At 36.3% G+C, this 19,732-nt stretch overlaps 2 protein-coding genes across 3 annotated transcripts in view; both read left to right on the top strand.

Annotated features, from left to right (window-relative positions):
• Nucleotides 1-5,380: 5,380 nt before the first annotated feature.
• On the top strand, nucleotides 5,381-11,994 carry LOC123678634. Its single transcript, XM_045615765.1, has 2 exons — nucleotides 5,381-7,732; nucleotides 11,875-11,994. The coding sequence occupies exons 1-2, from the start codon at nucleotides 5,381-5,383 to the stop codon at nucleotides 11,992-11,994; spliced, it is 2,472 nt and encodes an 823-aa protein (XP_045471721.1).
• Nucleotides 11,995-12,336: 342 nt separating this feature from the next.
• The window catches only part of LOC123679302, a 130,920-nt gene continuing 123,524 nt past the window's right edge, over nucleotides 12,337-19,732 (top strand). Inside the window, exon 1 of one of the 2 annotated variants that reach the window (XM_045616820.1) lies at nucleotides 12,337-12,507. The gene's annotated coding sequence lies outside the window, so the exon portion shown is untranslated. The remainder of the gene's footprint in view (nucleotides 12,508-19,732) is intronic. The other variant, XM_045616825.1, reaches the window with a different exon arrangement.

Genomic DNA, 19,732 nt, shown 5'->3' with positions numbered 1-19,732 from the left:
ATATCGAGTTCTCATTTTGGATTTCGTGAGGGGAAATCTACTACAGATGCTGTTTCGTGCATGTCCGATATGATTTGTAAGATCTTGGACGCTGAGGAGGTGGCGCTGTGAGTATTCTTGGACCTCTCAAAGGCGTTTGACACGAAGTATGTTTTAGAAGTATTCAGATCCAAAAGGCTTCTGTTCAGCCATGCAATCATGAGTTCTATGTCCGCACTAGCATTCCTAAGAAGATCCAACTAGCTCTTAACCTGAAAGATTAAAACAGTATCATCGGCGTAAGAGAGAACTCGACAATCTTTTGTTGCGGTATGAATTTCATTTATATACACTAGAAAAACGACCGGGCCAAGAACTGGGTCCTGTGGCACCCCAGTATCAAGTGTCAACTAGGAACTATAAGAGTTATTAATTTTTGTTCTTTGTTTTCTATCAGGTAGGTAATGTTTTATTAGCAGTAATGTATTGTCCCTGATACCGATGCGTTCCATTCTCTCCAGTGATATATCGTGGAATGCTGAGCGTCTTGGAGAATATTGGAGTGTGTGGGGTGCCCTTTCATCTCTTCAGTACTTATTTAAAGAACAGATCACAAATGGTACAAGTCAATGGTGTGTTCAGTGATATATTGAACATTCAATGTGGAGTGCCGCAGGGCACGGTACTGATGTAGGTTTTATTCACACTATATGAATGACATCCTAAGGGTTAAGTATGGGAAACATTACATGTTTTGCAGATGATACAGTCATCCTTTATAGAGATCTAAAATGGGAGAATTTAAAATTGCAAGTTGAAAGGGACATGAAAGATGTGTTGAAAGCTTTTAAGTATAGATATTTGACAATAAATGAAGAAAAAACTAAATACTTGCCGTTTGCACTTCGCACAAATAGCCTATCAATGTTTGATAGTCTTTTGATATGTGATGAAGACGCAACCTTCAAAATTTCTCAAGTTACATCCATAAAGTATCTAGGCATATATATCGATCAGCATCTCAGATGGGATGTCCACTCCCGTAATACTGTTGGTACTTTGAGACGATTTCTTTATCGATTCCGCTTCCTTAGCCGAATATTGGAGATAATTGAAAATTTTATACCATGCACTCATAGAATCCCGCCTCATATTTTGGCTTGGGGTGGCTTTTACACATTCGAAGAACTTGCAGGTAATACAGAATTATTTTCTGAAAATCATATTGCGCAAAGAGAGATTGTACTCGACGGATAAACTTTTTTTGGAGGCAAAAGTTCTGGACATGAGAGGGATTTACTACCACACCTTACTCATGCATTGCTTTAAACACAAGAATTCGTGAACTCTATGAATGGCGTTAACACCCTGTACACACGATTCTCATAATTTCTCAGATATCTGCGTAAACTGTTGAATTCAATTTATAAAACACTACCGCATGGTACCATCAAGGTTGCCGTGAACTTATGTTTTTTCTTGATAGAGACAATGTTGTTTTCTTTCGGGTTGTTATTTAACATGCTCTAGCTATTCATCTCATAAGGAAGTAGGTAAATTTTGAATCTCAATGGATTTAATCAATTAAATATACATCATTGGATGTTAATTTCATTTTTTATTTGCTGGAATACATCAGTTTTCTGAAGCGTAACTCAAGGATGAGTCTTTAATAATTAATTAATTTATAAACATTTAATTATCAAGAATAAACTACATATAAAGTAATGAATAAGAAAAAGGTTGAATTGAACAAATACTAAGCGGCTCCCAATTTGAATTCGAAATGAAGGTCTTCCATTTGAATACATTTCGCAGTTCTGTGATACCTATTATTAATTGTTTTCAATGCCATTGGTAAAAAAAATTCGGTGGGTTGGGGGGTGGGTTTTTATTGATATTTCGTTGATTTTAGCTCTAGAAAAATATTGCAGAGCTTGCGACCAATAATTGTACAATAATACACATCATCTATTTATGCAGGATGTTCCAACATTGGAGGTACTTAGGAGAATGAAACATGTTTGAAATTTTGTAATTTTTTTTCTCATAATCGGTAGCAGATTCGACAAAACTACAGGAAACCAAAAAGTGGAAGTGGTTTGGTTTTGGGATAGAACTCCTCCCATAGTTACGGACTTGATTGCTTTCTATTTCGACCTAGGCTCATTCCTAATTCCATCACAAACAATTTGAAATTTTAGAATAAGGCGCATTCGGTTATTTATTTCTACATTGAAAACTTTGATCTTCATATAGCCCAATAAGAAGAAACAAACCACCCAACTTAGTACTCGAGGAGAAGTGACTGAGTGCAACATCCCAGAAGTCCAGACAGTCAACGTATCCTCCAAATACCATAAGCTATTAATGTCTTTCCCAGAAATTATTCGACCAGAAGGAGCCCTAGGACGGACCACACACCAGACCAGTCATCATATCAAGACGACCCAAGGACCACCAGTTGCATCGAGACCACGGCACTCGATCTAGTGCGAGCGTACATCCAGATTCCCCAGCCGAAGAAGACATACTTAAGATCGCCATTACGACTCCATTTGGGCTATTCGAGTTCCCATTCATGACTTTTGGACTCAGGAATGCTGCACAGACCTTCCAGAGATTCATCGATGAATTTCTACGAAGACTGGACTTCTGCTTCAGCTACATTGATGACGTACTGATTGCCTCATCTTCCGAAGAGGAGCATATGCAACATCTTCGCATCACATTCGAAAGATTCCGAAAATACTCCATCGTTCTCAATCCAGCGAAGTGTAATTTCGGACAAGAAGAAGTGAAGTTCCTAGGCAATCTTGTCTCTGCTGAAGATAACGAAACCACTTCCAGAAAGAATCCAAGACATCCTGGAGTACAGCCAAACCGCCAAAGACCTTCGCAGATTTTTGGGTATGTTAAACTTTTATCGTCGTTTCATACCCAGGACATCACAGACATTGGCACCGCTAAACGACCTACTAGTTCCCACGTTAAAAGGAGAAACGAAAATCCAGTGGACTCCAGAAGCCACTACAGCCTTTGCAGAAGTGAAGAAGATGCTAGCTTCAGCAACATTGCTGGCGCACCCCAAGGATGGTGCACCTCTACCCCTGGTGACCGACGCATCAGACATTGCAGTCGGAGCGACCCTTCAGCAAATGGTCAACAGCGAATGGCAGCCGTAACAGCGAGTGGTAGCCGTAACAGGCTTTCCATCTCCCAGGGCAAGTCTGTGGCAGTGCTGTTGAGGGGCTCTCTCGACCGTAGACGTCCTCCGACAATTCGATCCCCTATGGGTTCGTTTCGCTGGTCATCGGAGTATAGATACCTTGGCGTGGTGGTTGACTCTGGCCTGACTTTTATTCCTCACGCTAAGGCCTTGCGTCAAAGGACCCAGGTGGTGGCTTCCGGGCTGTTTCGTCTTCGACGAGCACTAGGAGGTGATCAGGTTCGGTCTCTTCATCTTCTATGAAGGTATTTTTCTGCCAATAATTTCTTATTGCGCCTCCGCATGGTATCACCGCCTGGGCCATTCCCATGTCCGACGGATCATTCTTTCGGCACAGCGGCATTTCCTCCCCCTTATTTTTCGATCATATCGAACTGCAGCCACATCTTTTCTTCAAGTTGTGACGGGTAATTTACCCGCACACTATTACGTCGTTCATCGGGCTGCAGCTTATTTTCTGAGGAGAGGATTTGAATTTCGTTTCGGAGAGCTCTACATTCCATCCGTGTCCTTGGACGATCCTGGTAGGGCCTCTGCGATCCGTCGGTCCATGGATGTGTCACTGCGCCATTTCTTCTCTTGTTAGCAGTCGGACTGGGAGACGTCTGACTCGGGTCGTTGTACCTTCGACTGGATCCCCTCTGTTCATTTTATTTCCAACAACCCTTGGTTCCGCCCAAGTTTCCCTCTGGCCTGTTTTAATTCAGGCCATGGTCCCTTCAAAGGTAATCTGTTCAGGCTGGGTCTGGTCGAAGAGGAACATTGTCCATGTGGTCGCCCACAGTTCAGCGACCACATCCTTAGAAACTGTCCCTTGTTTAGTGACCTCAGGTTCTATCTGTTCTCTAGTCCCCGGATCTCAGAATGGCCGACTTCTGTGCATCTCGGAATAATTTTGGCCCTTTGTCAGCATTCGCGGCTGACGCTATATGTCGTCTCAACTCCTGGCAATAATGTGAATGTGCCTAAGCGTAGTGATGAGCACTGCTCAAGAACTACATTTTGCACTGCTGAGTTAGCGAATGGCAACCACTGGCGTTCATTTCGAAGAAGCCACCAGAAACCCGATATGGAGCCTACTATCGAGAACTGCTAGCCATCTACCTAGCGATAAAACATTTCAGGAATATGGTAGAAACCCGAAATTTCACGATCTTCACGGATCACAAACCTCTAATATTTGCCTTCAAGCAGAAGCCAGAGAAGTGCTTGCCCAGACAGTTCAGACATCTGGACTACATCTCCCAGTTCTCCACCGACATACACTACGTCCCAGGAGATCAGGACGTCTTCACCGACGCCCTTTCAAGGGTGGACGAAATCACTCCCACCTTGGACCATGCAGCATGGTGTACTAATCCACCCGTCTCTTGTGATCATTGGAAGAGCAGCTTTCCTCTGATCAAGGGATGGTCGTTTTATTGAGATATAATTTAAGTTCTTTCCCCTTTATTAAGGGAGAAAGTGAGGGTAAGTCCTGTCGCACTAGGGACAGGACTTAGTGTTAAACTGAATTTTTTTCTTTGGGAACAAGTCTAGTGTTAAATAAAAGGCATAAGCTTTTTTTAAAATATACTTACAAAAAAAAATAATAAAAAAAAATTGAACAAAAATTAATCTTCTGAGGACTTGCCATAAACTGGCAGATCTCTTTTATTCCCTTAATACCTCACATAAACTAACTGGAGATTTCAGAACATTGGACAGAACAAAAAAAAAAAAAAATAATTTTTTAACTTGCTACCTGTTACTTCCCCCGATGGATAATCCTTCAAATGTAGGGTCCACTTGATCTAATCGGCGGAAATTCTTTTACACTTCACTATCGCGAAATGTATCCCGAACTTCACTTAACTTTGTCGAAACGATACCGTTATTGCCTAATCTTTAAATCTACTAATATTATTGAATTTTCCAAACTCTTAACTGCGCTTCAAACTTACTTATCTTCAAAAATACTTATACCGTCTAACTTCTACTAACTACAGATTTCCACGATCTACCTTTAACTCTTAACTTCCTAATTTCCGCGACCAATTTCTGAACTGATTCTTGAGTTTCCCTGAACTCCCCGTGACTAACTTTAACTTCCACGACTAACTCCTCTTGAAATGTCCTCGACTCCCCGAAAGTTACTGATTAATTTTTTTAAGATTTGGCTTAAGGTTACTTATGTGTATGAGGGAGCTGGAGCATGTAAAGCTGCATGATTTCACAATTATTTCCTCCTATTCCCGTAGGCATCGTGGTCATGGTGGTGTGGCGGCCGCTGTTAGAAATTCTCATATTGATAAATTTATACCCAGAAATGATATAAACTCAAAAACAGTGGAAGTGGAAAGTGAAGTTTGTGCAATCCAGTCCACTCAATTAAAGACCTTAATTATAGCTGTTTATCGATCTCCACTTGGTAACTTCAATATTTTTCTGGATGTGATTGCAAGTATTTTAGAATTAATAAATGGGTGTGACTTTGGTGTTTTCGTCCTGGGGGATTTTAATGTTAATTTTCTCAGAGATAGTACTAATAAATCTGCGATCGTGGATCTTTTTTCCTCATATGGGCTCCATGGTATTGTGTCGTCTGCTACTAGAGGAAGTGCATGTTTGGATAACATTTTCACAAATGTTGATGAATGTAGTGGTTGCGTGATTGGTCTGGGTTTCTCTGACCACTTGGGCATAGAGACTGAATTTGTTTGTGACGTAGGAACACAGAGAGTTAGTAATGTGACTGTGTGTAGACCACTTACTAGGATGGGAATGGATACTCTCAAATATCTGGTGAGGCATATTTGTTGGGATTTTATAGAGGATACTAATATTGGTACTGAGAGCAAGTTTGATATGTTTATTACATTTATAAAGAATTGTGTAGATTTATCGTTTCCGCCAAAAACATATAAGCATTCTGTTAACTCCTTGCCTATTTCTTGGTTCAGTAATGATCTGAAGAATATGCGCGAGAGATTAATTTTTTATAGAGATCTTGTTGAAGTTTATAAGACACCTAATTCGAAGAAAATAGTAAGTGAATATCAAAAATTATATCGACGCGAAATCAAGATTGCAAAAAAGCAATACAATGACAACTATATCCGGAAACACAATTATAATCCAAGATCTGTATGGAATGTTGTCAAAAGTAATACCAATCTGTTGAAGAAAAAAATTACATGTAAAAATAATATCCCCGCCAATAAATTCAACCAATTTTTCATTGATGCACCCAAAGAGATCATCACGAATATACCACCATCTAGAAAGTCATCAGCGGAATTCATGAATAATTACTGTAGTTCAATAGGGTCCAAATTACATGATATACGGTTTAAGTTCTCCCTTGTATCTGAGGCTTTGGTTAGAGATATCATTTCAAAACTAAATAATAAGAATAGTCGAGACTATTATGGATTCAATACCAAAATACTGAAGAGTCTTGTGAATGAGTTAATTGGTCCACTTACCAAATTGATCAATTTATGCTTGAAAAATAACATCTTCCCGAAAATACTTAAGGTAGCAAGAGTTGTTCCTGTTCATAAAAAGGGTTCAGTGCAGTTGGTCAACAACTATAGACCAATATCGATTGTACCATTATTCTCGAAAGTCTTGGAAAAGGTTATGCAGCTGCAGTTAACCTCATATTTTGAGAACAATTGCCTCTTTAATAGCTCCCAATTCGGTTTCAGAGGCGGCCTCTCTACAACTGCTGCCATAACAGAGCTTATGAAAATAATTAATGAAGGTTATAGTGATGGTTTATACGTGGGTGGACTTTTCTGTGACTTGAGCAAGGCTTTTGATTGCGTGTCTACAGAGCATCTTATTTATAAATTACAGAGGTATCGGTTTGATCAGGGTGCAATTGACCTTTTGGGCTCCTATCTGTCTGATAGGGTGCAGTGTGTTGATCTCGGGGGAGATATTTCTGACTTGTCGAGTGTTGATTGTGGTGTGCCACAGGGATCGGTTCTCGGACCGCTTCTTTTTCTCATCTACGTCAATGATCTTGTAAGTTGTGACCCCGATGCGGACTTTGTTCTTTTTGCTGATGACACAACTGTGCTCAAAAAGGCTCAGTCTAGAGTGCTTATACTTCAGATTTTGAGAGAGTTGTCTTCTGTTGTTTCGGAATGGTTCAATAGCAACCAGCTCAGCTTGAATGAAACGAAGACAGTGTATATGTATTTTTCAATGAGAGATCTAGAAGGAATGAATTCACTTGAGCCAATCAAATTTTTAGGTGTACATATGGAGGGTAATTTGTCATGGAATGCTCACATCGATAAGGTCTGTAACTCTGTTACGTCAGGTGTTTTTGCATTACGATCATTAACTGAGGTTGTATCGGATTCTGTATTATTGTCTGTGTATCGTGGATTCATAGAATCTAGAATAACATATGGTATTTTGTGCTGGGGTCATGATGCAGGTGTGAAACGACTCTTTGGATTGCAAAGAAAGGCTGTCAGAGTTTTGGGTAGACTTAATTATAGAGATGAATGCAAACATGTGTTTCAAGTTAAAAAAATACTTACTGTCCCGTGTCTGTTCATTTTTCAATGTTTGTTGTTTGTAAAGTCGCATATAGAGGAATATAGAACACACCAGGATATTCATGCACATAACACACGCAGAAGAGATCTAATTTATCCTGATTTCCATAGAATCAATAGGATAAAATGCGGTGTAACTTACTATGGGCCTAAGCTTTTCAACAGCCTGCCACCCACGGTGAGGGCGATGCCTAATAAACAATTCAAGCTTTGTTTGAAGGAATATTTGCTGAGTAAATGTTTCTTTTCTTTAGATGAATATTATTTGAATGATTTTCAGGATTTTTCATAAGTGTATAAGTATAAATATTTTTCCTTTTGTAATTGACGTATGTAAGCATTGTTAAAAATGTAATAGCATGAATAAAATATTGTTATTGTTATATTGTTATTGTTATTTCCCGCCCCCGATGGGCGTACCAACAAAAAGAACGTCTTGGATTTTTTCCGTAGTTGCCAAGTTTTTCTTTTCCCACGGATCGAATGTTCCCATAAGGAGACCACTCAACAAACTTCGATACAACTAATTTTTAACACCCTATAAGTTATGTTCTTATCGCCTGAGGTCGAGAGTGCACCTAAGTATCGACTTGTACAAAAATATATTTCCATCATCCAAATCTGACAAATAGGGAACCAATAAATTTCGCACTTTATTAGTCGCCACCAAGTCTAGTGTCAAGTGCCTGACCTACATCGTTTTCGAAAAGGGTCCCGTCTAACTACCGCACGATGGCGACGTCCAGACCCAATAATCGAGAATCTAAAATTCCCGATTATTACAATTGGCCAAATCACAAGAAAACGACAACGAGCTACGGATATATCTGCAAGACGATACAGGTTTGCTGATCCGGAATATGAATAAGCCGCATGGATCAACCACCTTGGTGTACTGCGATACGTCGACTTCTCAAGCACGTCCATTCCTGACGAAGCCATTCCGGAGAGTAGCATTCGACACAATCCACAGATTGGGACACCCTGGTACCAATGCGACTATGGAGATGGTGAAACAACGTTTTGTTTCGCCTTCAGTTAATGCAGATTCCAGGAAATGGTCCCGCACCTCCTTAGAATTTCAGCGATCCAAAGTTACTACATAGGGACCATGCCGCCCACCCCCTCGCAGACCTTATAAATATAAAAGTGCATTCTGAATTACCGAAAAATATGCGTGGATCTCAAAAGGGTAAAAGATTAGATATGATCTGGAATGGTTGAAGACAGGTTGAATGTATTGGCATTAATGCATATACATAGAACCATTTGCAGCAGTCTCAATGTTGAAATATTATACAAAGATACGGTAGTCAAAAAACTAGGAGACTAGAATATGTTATGAAATTTTTAATATTTAATCATCATGTTTTTATTTAATGGGTGTAGTAAAAAGGAATTCATTATTTTTGCAATAAATTGCTTTAGTTATCTGTATCTCGCGTTTAACAAGTCCGATCGGGTTTCACTATATGGCGTTAGAAAGATGAGATTTTGCACTACAAAAACATTTTGACAGTTTTGTGATGAGTTGACTCAGTTGAGTTTGAGCGCGCCACAAAAATGGACACTAGCAAAAAGGAAATACGCTATATTTTATAGCTTTTTTTTGATAAAGACAAAAATACCAGCCAGACGGCTGAAAATGTAAATAGTGTTTTTGGATCTGATACTGTAATAGCCAATCACTTGCAATTTTAGTTTCGTCGATTCCGTTCCGGTAATTTCGATGTCAAAGATGCACCACGCACTGGAAGGCCAATCAGGGCCGCCGCCAGGAACGGCATACCGAACATTTTCCCGGGGCGCCAAATCGTAGGGGCGCAAAGTCAGTTAATAGAACAAGACTTTTTGGCACAACTATTAACTGTAGTTATCGAATGAAACAGCGCAAATTCGATCATTCTAACTACGGCTATTGAAGCCTTGTTCTTCATGCAAAAATAATGGTTTTCTTGTTACTACACCTTATACTTTCTTGCGCCTGAGTTTTCTTATGGAATGAATTTACATATATTTATGAAATATGTGAAATTTTTTTAACTTGTTTTTGTCCTACAAAAATTTTGGAAACTGAATATGATATAATTTACTGAAATCCATCTTTCTATAAAAAAATACTCTAATTTTCTTCCTCAAATGGATCATAATATTTTGAACGAGGACGTTCCTACAAACATAGTTTCAACTACATAAACCTAAATATTCTTCTTAAGATAATTAAGTTGAAGATATATTCTTCTTCCTAAAGTGCCTATCCTCTATGGATGTTGGCTATCACATTGGACCACATTACTTTGTTCACTGCCGCGGCAGTGAAATATATATTCCATCTCCTTTTTTCCCACATTCTAGGGGGTTGACTGAACTAAAGATGTCGGATCAGTCCAACCGATCAAAGCGTCTGCGTCATATTTTTTTGATCGGAAAGCATAATTTTCTCGGTACCTAATACACCCTCGAAAATTAATAGGTTTTTCTATTATACCTAACAGATTCCTATTGAGGTCCATTTAATTGTGATGTTTCATTTTTTGTAAAAATTCAAGTTGGTTGGAAATGAACTTGTATTTGTCCATTATTACAATTCAAGCAATCATTAACAGAGGTCCTATAGCATAGCCTTAGTACAATGAGGTAAAAAAAATATTGGCCTTCTGTGATTGTTTTAGTCTATGGTATGGAATGCATAAATCATTTCTCTTCCGTTTGGCGCACTGATGGAATTCGCCAATATCTACTCTTGTTTCATGAACATAAATCAAACAAGCATAAATGAATTAGCAGTAACAGGTCAGTAACTCATACTTTTTGAAATATTCTCTACAAGAAGTGGTGTTATTGATCCCTGCTAGTGTTCTTATAGCTCTCTTCTGTTTTATTAGAATTGCATTCGATTCAGGAGCATCACCACAAATTAGTTTGCCATAAGAAAGCTATGAGAAAAGATAGATAGAGCTATGAAATAGTGCAAAGTAGATATCCCTCAGAACAACCTCACTGGTTAGTCGTTTTAATCTGTTCACGAAGAATACAACTGATGATTACTTTTTGGTGAGATCCTCTATATGGTTGTTAAATTTGAAATTATTCTGAATTTCAATACCTAGGAATGTCGCACTCTCGATGTCATGGGATCCTGATCTACCCCTATTTTCAAGATGTTCCTTTTTGGCACATTCAAATGGAGACTGTAATTACTGCAGTTACAGTAATGTATGAATAATAACCTATAATCCCTATAATCCGAACGGCACAATTGGTAAAATGATATGTGTAATCCCAACAGCCTGAACTCTGCAATCCGAACCGAAGAATGAAAGGCAGAAAATATGATTCTTCTGAGAGTATGAGGAGAAGGAAGATCAATTCAGTGGAATTAGTGAACAAAGTTTATCGTACTATGATTCAATAGGTGAAACAGAAAATCACAAATGGAAACTTGGTGATGAAGACGTTTTTACAGAGTTTTAGATAGATGATGAGATAATTGCTGATGTCACTGAGGAAAATGAAAGCTCTGACAATGAAGATAAACCTGTTCAGAGTGTGTCCACTAAAGAAGCGGTCATATCATTCAATGTCTTTGATGGCAGAAATACATATTTTTATATGAAGTACAGAATTTTTTATGAAAATTGATTTCTATAATCGGAATGATATGATAAACCAAACAGGTCCTGCCAACTTTCTGTTCGGATTATCCATACATAACTGTAAACCAACTTTCGGCTTTCCTTTGCGTGATTTATATCTTTGTCCTCACTGATTATTTGGAAATATTTAAGAAGGAAGTACCATCTTCGTGGTTACAGATAAAATTGCAAAGGATATTATTTCGAAGGTCGTTAATATATAATATAAAGAGTAGTGGTCCTTAGATAGAACCCTGAGGTATTTCTTTGCAGATCTTAATCCAGGATGTTTTTTTCCTTTCAACTGTACCTGTTGCTGTCTACCCTGCAGAAATGATGCAAGTAATTTGAACGGTGGCCCTCAAACTCCATAATATTCGAATTTACTTAGCAGACTCTCGTGGGAAACATTATTGAAATTTCATTAATATTGGCTGATAATTGTAAAGATTTAACAAGATTTTTTTTTTAGTTTTTATCCAGACCGTCCTGCGAGTATCGACCGACAGACAGATACGAAACCAACGTTGTTCCTTACAGTGGCGGACCCAGGATTTCTTCAAGGGGGGAACACAGTACTGAATTCAGTTGAAATTGAAAAAAAGGTCTATTTTCCATTTTTCAACATGCACCATCGTGCATTGTTGCGCGTGCGCCTCCCTGTGCAGCTTGGAAGCTTTTTCTGAATTTAAAAATGATTTGATATTTTTTTTTCAATTCGGAGTATTCTCATATAGCGGTCATATACGTAACTGTTCCGTGGGCATGAAGCTCTAAAGTTATGGGCATAATTAAAGATTAAAAGTTGCTTTCTACAACATGCTATGTCGAAACTAGATCTGAAGTGAGTACTGCATGGCATGCTCGAATGAATCGGAGCCATAGACATATCTGTTTCTGATTCAGGTAGCTCGCGCTGGGAGTTTCCTGTACCACGACAGCCAACGTAACGACTGGTCTGTGACTTAGGCACGAGCAAAGCCAGTTTCAGTGACGGTCGCGTAACGAGCTAGTCGGCCGTTTCCGTCCAACAAAGTCAGTTTGTAATCAACATTTTGTGTCTTCACGGGAATGATCCCCAGGAATATACAAACCGTCTCAGCTGGTAAATGTCATTTTGTCCATTGAATTTTGTTCATTACGATTATTGCTCTATTTGACCTAGTTTTTTAACCGGAAAAAATAACCATGGATTATTGCACCGGTTTAAATCTTGGAATGAGAACGCAATTTGTTGCAACCTGTTCTCGAAATGAGTTGTAAGAAAAGTTTATCGGAAGGTTATGTGCAATTTTGAAATGAGCATTTCCGTCTAATGTGGTGTTCCAAGAGTGTGCTCGACCGGAAAATGTGGATATGCTATGAGGGTTGCAATGGAATGCCTGATTTTTTGATAATCAACCTCCAAAATTCTTTGAGGAAAATTTCTGCAATTTTGTTTGGTACAAATCAAAATCTGGATGGATCATGAAATAATGAAATATGCTAAGAGTGATTCCATCAGTAACCTTGATGTTAGTAATTAGTTAGCAAGTCTGTATTGAGTATTGTTGGCAATAAGAAGCCTTCATTTACAATACATGATTATTTAATCTTCCTTACGTTTTATAATATGTGAATTCGAAAAAAAATACCTTCTTCTAGATGGATCATGAAATATGTAATGAAATATGCTAAGAATAATTTTCAAAAGTAACCTTGGGGACAATAATTGCAAGTTTGTTGGTAATAAAAAACCTCCATTCACCTTACATGTTTCTTCAATCTTCCTTACGTTTATAATATGTGGATTCGAAAAATAAACCTTTGACAAAGTTCACTCCTAAATGGGTTCCAAAATCGGTATTGTGGCTTCTCTCTCAGAATAACATTCAAATTATAAGATTTTTAAGGAATACCTACAGTATAATAGTACAAAATATAATACCTAACCCTGAGTTCAAATTTCACATCATTATGTTCATTTACGGATTGTCTAAATCTAATTTTTCATGGAATGATTAACTATTTGATGAGATAGGGAAAATATCAATTTATCGTAAATAATTTTCAATATTTTGTATTCTTCATTTTCAATGCTGAACTTTTGAAATGGATAAAAATAAATATTTAACATTTTTGATGACGAAAGCTACTTTTGGCTTATAACATTCTTTTTTTTTCATCTCGATAATACGTTTTATGAATTCATAATGGTTGAAAATTGAAATCATCACCTATAGGAAAATCATTTCAGGAAAATCATACCAATACCATCAGGAATCATTCCATTGGAAATATTCAATGAACTGATCAATCAATAAAACACTTTCTGAATTTTGAGATGTTTATATTTTATTTGAATTAGAGGTAATAAACAACAGTTACTCCTACTTCTATTTGATCCCAGATCTATGAGCATATATTCTATGAGATATAGAAAATATAAAATGAATATCCAAAAAGGTTCAATTCAAATCTTACTTCTTATGAGGTAGGTAACCAATCCTTTCAATCGAAGAGTTTTGCCAATACTTATTAAATTTTTCATAAGCGTTGAGCAGTGTTCATTTCTACTTTCGAGCAAACATAGTAAGTGTGATTTAAAGAGAGAATTGTGAAGAATTTCTTAATGAATATCGTCTAATGATGAAAATTTCAAAAAATTAATATTTGGAAGTTTTTGAAGCAGATATGTACTATAAAGATATTGTTTTATGTATATTACAGATAGAATAGAAAAAAGTTTTCAATTGTGAACGATTTGGGTTCATTTTTTGAGATATTAATCCCATTCGAGGTAAAAATGAGCACCTGCATCTATTATTTTCAGTTATGAATTGGTACGAACCGAGGTACAAACAAATTGATTATTTTATCACGTGCTTATCCTTGGAATTGAGCGTTTGATGTGGAACGTTCTCGATTACAAAATTTTGAATGCTGGGATAGTTATTTATAATACAAGTGTAGAAGGCATTGATATTCTTCCTCGAGTTCAAAATTGATAAATTGACCACTAAGTAGCGAATTTTTGAATGAACGAGTTTTATAATGAGCCCAATCTACCAGTATTATAAATTATTTCTTCTAATTACTGAATTTTTATACGAATAATGGAATATTTTCATTGATATCATTCAGTGATTTTTGCATTGAAAAATTTGGGTTGGTACTATAGTTAACTCTATCACAAATTTGACACATAACACATAAACCGGTGGCATAGATTCCCGAGTAACAACATATAATAATTAAATATAACTATGAAATCTGTATGAATCTGAGATATTCTCGTACGATTTCGATCAATAAGATGTGGCAGAATGACGGATTAGCCACAGAATCAGAGGAAATAAACATTGAAATTGAAATGAAAATATATAACTGGAATACTCGGGAATACTATTCTATGCGAAATCATAATAATGCCTGATGATGATGATCTAATTCAGAGATTTTTTTATAAGTCCAAAGATCATTCAAACACAAAAAATTGCATCTAAAAAACAGGATGCTACTCAATTAAGAAACTGGAAATCGGATATAATTAGGTATATATACCTCCAACTCAACCAGTGAAGTGAAAAACCGAACTTTTGATTATGGTTCGTTGAGCCGATAAAAGCATCTATGAATTCAAATCAATTTTTCGTTTTGTAGATGTTAATTGCTTTCTATTCCAAAAAAATTAAAGCCCATCTAAGAACCTATACATATAATCACGGAACGAGAAAGAAGAATACTGAGTATACTGGTTTCCAAAAGTGAAAAAACAAATTGTACAAAAAAGTTACAATTGCCCCACGCATTTATAACGAGAAAGGGAAATAAAGGAAATCAACATTAACAATAAATAAAAGTATAAAATCAAAACTTGGGTGTAAGAAAAGAGGGGTCGATATTTCCATTTGCTTACTGATTTTAATCATTCATGTAGTACAGTTCGTTCCATATATATCTAGATAAAAACAGAGTACCTACCTATTTGTACTCTAGCACGTATAGGACTTCTTCATACTTCTTTGTCTCTTCTCTTTGTATAGGACTGTTCAAGAATTCTAATTCTTTCTTAACGCTCTATAAAGATTTGTGAAAAATTTTGGCTACTACAATTATGTGTTTGTAAATTGAAGGTTAACTCGTACATGCTCAACTAGTACAAGCCTCTGCTATTAATATTTATAAATAGGAAAGTGTATCCATTGTGTGAGTTAAGATTAAAAAAATTTTTCAGTTTTTATTTTGGGCCTACAGACTTGGAAATATTTTTCCAACTTAACCACTATATGGATGAGATAACTTGTTCATTCATCTTCAATATCCTTTTTTCAAAATTTCGATACGAGCACTTCTTCCTGAAATCATCAATAACTCACCAATCAATGATTGCACAGAAAATTAAGGGAATGTTTTGAAATTTTGAATAAATTCTCTACAAGAAGTAGCTATGATATTTCCGGACAAAAAATTTCTTCGTTCTCGACATTAATTTGAAAAGTTGATAAAAAACGGGCTTTTGGAGGCTTTTTGGATAATCAAGCGCTGAATCGATAATATCGAAAAAACCATCAATGTTGAGTGTGCGTTTTACAGTTCAATATCACCACAAAAATCCCAGAGAATTTCAATTCAATCCATGGAGCGGTTTTTTGTTTCATTCAAAAAGGTCCTTTTCAATTCTAAGTTCGATATTTCAGGAAGAAGTGCTCGTATCGAAATTTTGAAAAAAGGATATTGAAGCTGAATGAACAAGTTATCTCATCCATATAGTGGTTAATTTGGAAATAGTTATTTATAATACAAGTGCAGAAGGCATTGATATTCTTCCACGAGTTCAAAATTCAAAAACGAGCCACGAAGTGGCGAGTTTTGAAATGAACGAGTGGTAGAATGAGCCTTTTGTACGAGTATTATACATTATTTTCTCTAATTCATTGCATTTTCATTGAAATTAATGAAATATTTCCATAAATATAATTTAGTGATTTTTGCATTGGAAAATGTTGGTTGGCAGAACTGATTTCTTTAAGGCAATTTGATGAATTGACAGATAGAGCCGTAGCGGAAAGTTCGGAGTGTCAACATAGAATAGTTATTTATAATACAAGTGCAGAAGGCATTGGTATTCTTCCACGAGTTCAAAATTCAAAAACGAGCCACGAAGTGGCGAGTTTTGGAATGAACGAGTGGTAGAATGAGCCTTCTGTACGAGTATTATACATTATTTTCTCTAATTCATTGCATTTTCATTGAAATCATTGAAATATTTCCATAAATATAATTTAATGATTTTTGCATTGAAAAATGTTGGTTGGCAGAACTGATTTCTTTAAGGCAAATTGATGAATTGACAGATAAAGCCGTGGCGGAAAGTTCGGAGTACCAACATAGAATAATAAAATATAACCATGAAAACTGTGCGTTTCTGATATATTCTCGCACGATTTTGTTCTACAAGATGTGGAAGAATGAACGGAATAACCACAGAATTGGAGAAAAAAAATTCCAAGTCTGTAGGCCAAAAATAAAAACTGAAAAAATTTCTCAGAAATTTTAGAAACTTTATTCATTAGGATTGAGAGGTACACGTTGCTTGAAAAATTTTTTCATCATGAGATCTCTAAACTATAAACTTAAAGTTTCAAAAAGCTTTTTTCCAAATTGAGATAGGTACTAACATTGTTATCGAAAATACAGCCATTTGAAAAACCGCTAAAAATTTTGGATATTATTTTGATCCTTTAATTTATTCCCCTAGTGTATATTGCCACAGGCGCAATAGTACTTAGATACGGCTCTGGAAATCATCCCAGTTTATTAGCATTAATCTAATTCAATGTTCTGAGTTACAAGACTGGGACAAATGGGTATATGGTTACAATAATAATACTTTTAATGTGATAGAGATGATAATATAAGCCTTATACCCATAGAATCGAGGTTAAATTGGAATCAATACTTACTATCGCTATTCTCCAATAAAGAAACTAAAAGCTATATAATGATTCCTGGGATTAATTCTTATTTGTCATTGATTCAATTGATTCGTTATAACATTTCCTTTTCAATAACAAGGCATTGAAAATTAAAACCAAACTGCCGCTCGAATCATTGGAATTGGGTCATTCAATTCAGTTAGGGAATATGTTCAAAATGAACAAGTATTACACATGAATAATAATTCAAACCACTTGAGAACATAGGTCAGGTACACGTCAGTCATATTACATGCCTGTAAACTTATTCTGAAATTTTATATTGGGAAGTCACGGGGAATAATTTTTAACAGTTTCAATTACGAAAAACTTCGTTAAGCAATTGTTATTGTTAAGGTCGAAAATACGAAGTATTCAGTTATAACTTCCAGAAAACTGGATGCAAGGCTATTAAATCTTATCAGTAAGTCAGTAGGTACTAATTCCATAAGTTCCTTGATGGGATGAATTTTCAGAATTTCAGATTTTAACCATGTTCTCAAAGCAATTAGTTGCTTATTGCATTTAGCAGACATTTTTTTGGTTTCTGTTTTAATTATTTCGTTTGAAGAAGACGAAATTATCTGGTTGTAATATTTCGAACGTATCGATCGCTGTTGTCACAGAGGATTTGAAATATTGACTGGCTGCACTAGTGCGAATCAATTCGAATTTTTGTCTTGCTAATGACTTAATTAGCTCGAATTAATTCGCACTGGCGCAGCCAGTCGAATACGCTATTTGCTTTGTTTAAGAAATTAATATATTTAAAGAGCAATAATACATATTGATTTTGAATTACGATTCCGGCCTTGAAATTCTTTCATCTTCTAGTAACTCATCAGAAAATGTTTCGTTATCTTCCTCCTTTCTTTTTTTAAGCATTTGTCACCCTCACTCTTTTGCAAGACCCCGGGCTCGTTAGGTAAACCAAGGAATGATTTTTGATTTCTTATTTCGCTCAGTCTATTCAAAAGATTACTAGTATAGTTCATTTAGGAATTATTGATATCCCGGGCGCCTTTCGAGAATAATTCATTAATGAATTTGAGTTGATATTAGAAATATTATTGACAGAAGATACATATTTTGAATTTAGTTCTGTTTGCGTTATTAATTTTGATACAAGAAATTGCGAAAATTATTGTATCAATATTGAACATACAATGGTAAGTTAATTTGAGTATTTCTTCATTACTAAGTTATTAAAATGGCTTGAATTTATCAGGATAGCTCTCGCCTAACGAGAAGAAAGTGAGGCAGTGGTGTAACTGCGATTTTTTCAGAGATTCAGCAGATATTTCCGCTAACATTAGTAGCATTGATGGTGTTTCCTTAGTTTATCAGGTAAATTGATACCTATTTACCTATTCAAAATATACAAGGTTAGAACCAGTGGCGACGCCAGCTTCCAAAAATAGGAGTGGCCAAGAGGGGGCCGGTTTTTTTTGGGGGGGCAATGTAAAGCGAAATTATAGTTCTGTTAATCTTTTAGCCTCAGCATGTCAAATTTTAGGGGGGCCAGCAGAAATTTAGGGGGGCCCGGGCCCCCCCTGGCCCGGGGGCCACTACAGGGATATCGAAAAACGTTAGAGATACAGGATGGCTTAAATTACAAAAAAGTTGCGTTATTTAGGGATGAGTGTGTTGGTATGAACAGATCCGAAATATCATTGGTTCCCGAGATTTCCCGAAAATTAAGATTCTTTTTTTCTGTGTAACTCATTTGGAGATAACTTCTGCAAATTTATTTTATAGCCATTATCCAATATAGAGATACTAATAGTGTCTTCAGGTTTTCTCTGCTTTCCATTGTTTCAGAGACGCGATAGTCAAGTGATGATTTCACATAAAAACTCTTCATATTTGCGCACCTAGACTCGCTATTTTTGTAGAATGTAATACATTGTTGAATTTGTAATTTTTTTCATTATCACCTCATAAGGAAAACCCATATAGTGTCCACAAGAAAAAAATTGACTATCGCGTCTCTGAAACAATAGAAAACGGAAAAACATTAGAATCTCTTTATTGTATAATGACTACAAATCGGATTTCGTGCAGTTAACTCCAGAAAAAATGAGTTATACAGAAAAAAAGAAAATCTCGATTTTCAGTTTTTTCGAGATATTTCGGGAACCATTGGAGATATTTTGGAACTTTAAAAACACTAATCCTTGAATAACGCAACTTTTTTGTGATTTAAGCCACCCTGTATCTCCAACGGTTTTCGATATCCTTGTAGTTCCCCTCTAAATAGTCCTAACCCTGTATATCTGATGAATGGGTCTCAAAATTTTTATTTCTCCCAATACTGTTAGAAAAATTCTGGATAAAAAAGAAGGCAAGTTATACATCCTGGAATTAGTAGTG

The sequence above is a fragment of the Harmonia axyridis genome, chromosome 4, assembly GCF_914767665.1.
Source record: "Harmonia axyridis chromosome 4, icHarAxyr1.1, whole genome shotgun sequence".
Taxonomy (NCBI): Eukaryota; Metazoa; Arthropoda; class Insecta; order Coleoptera; family Coccinellidae; genus Harmonia; species Harmonia axyridis.
Note: the sequence above shows the minus strand (reverse complement) of the source record. Positions and strands in the feature narration are given on the sequence as shown.

Coding starts and splice junctions, on each gene's coding strand:
- LOC123678634 (XM_045615765.1), top strand. CDS start 5,381: ATGTGTATGAGGGAGCTGGAGCATGTAAAGCTGCATGATTTCACAATT. Junction 7,733..11,874: donor AATGCAAACATGTGTTTCAA/GTTAAAAAAATA, acceptor TTTTTTTTTTAG/TTTTTATCCAGACCGTCCTG.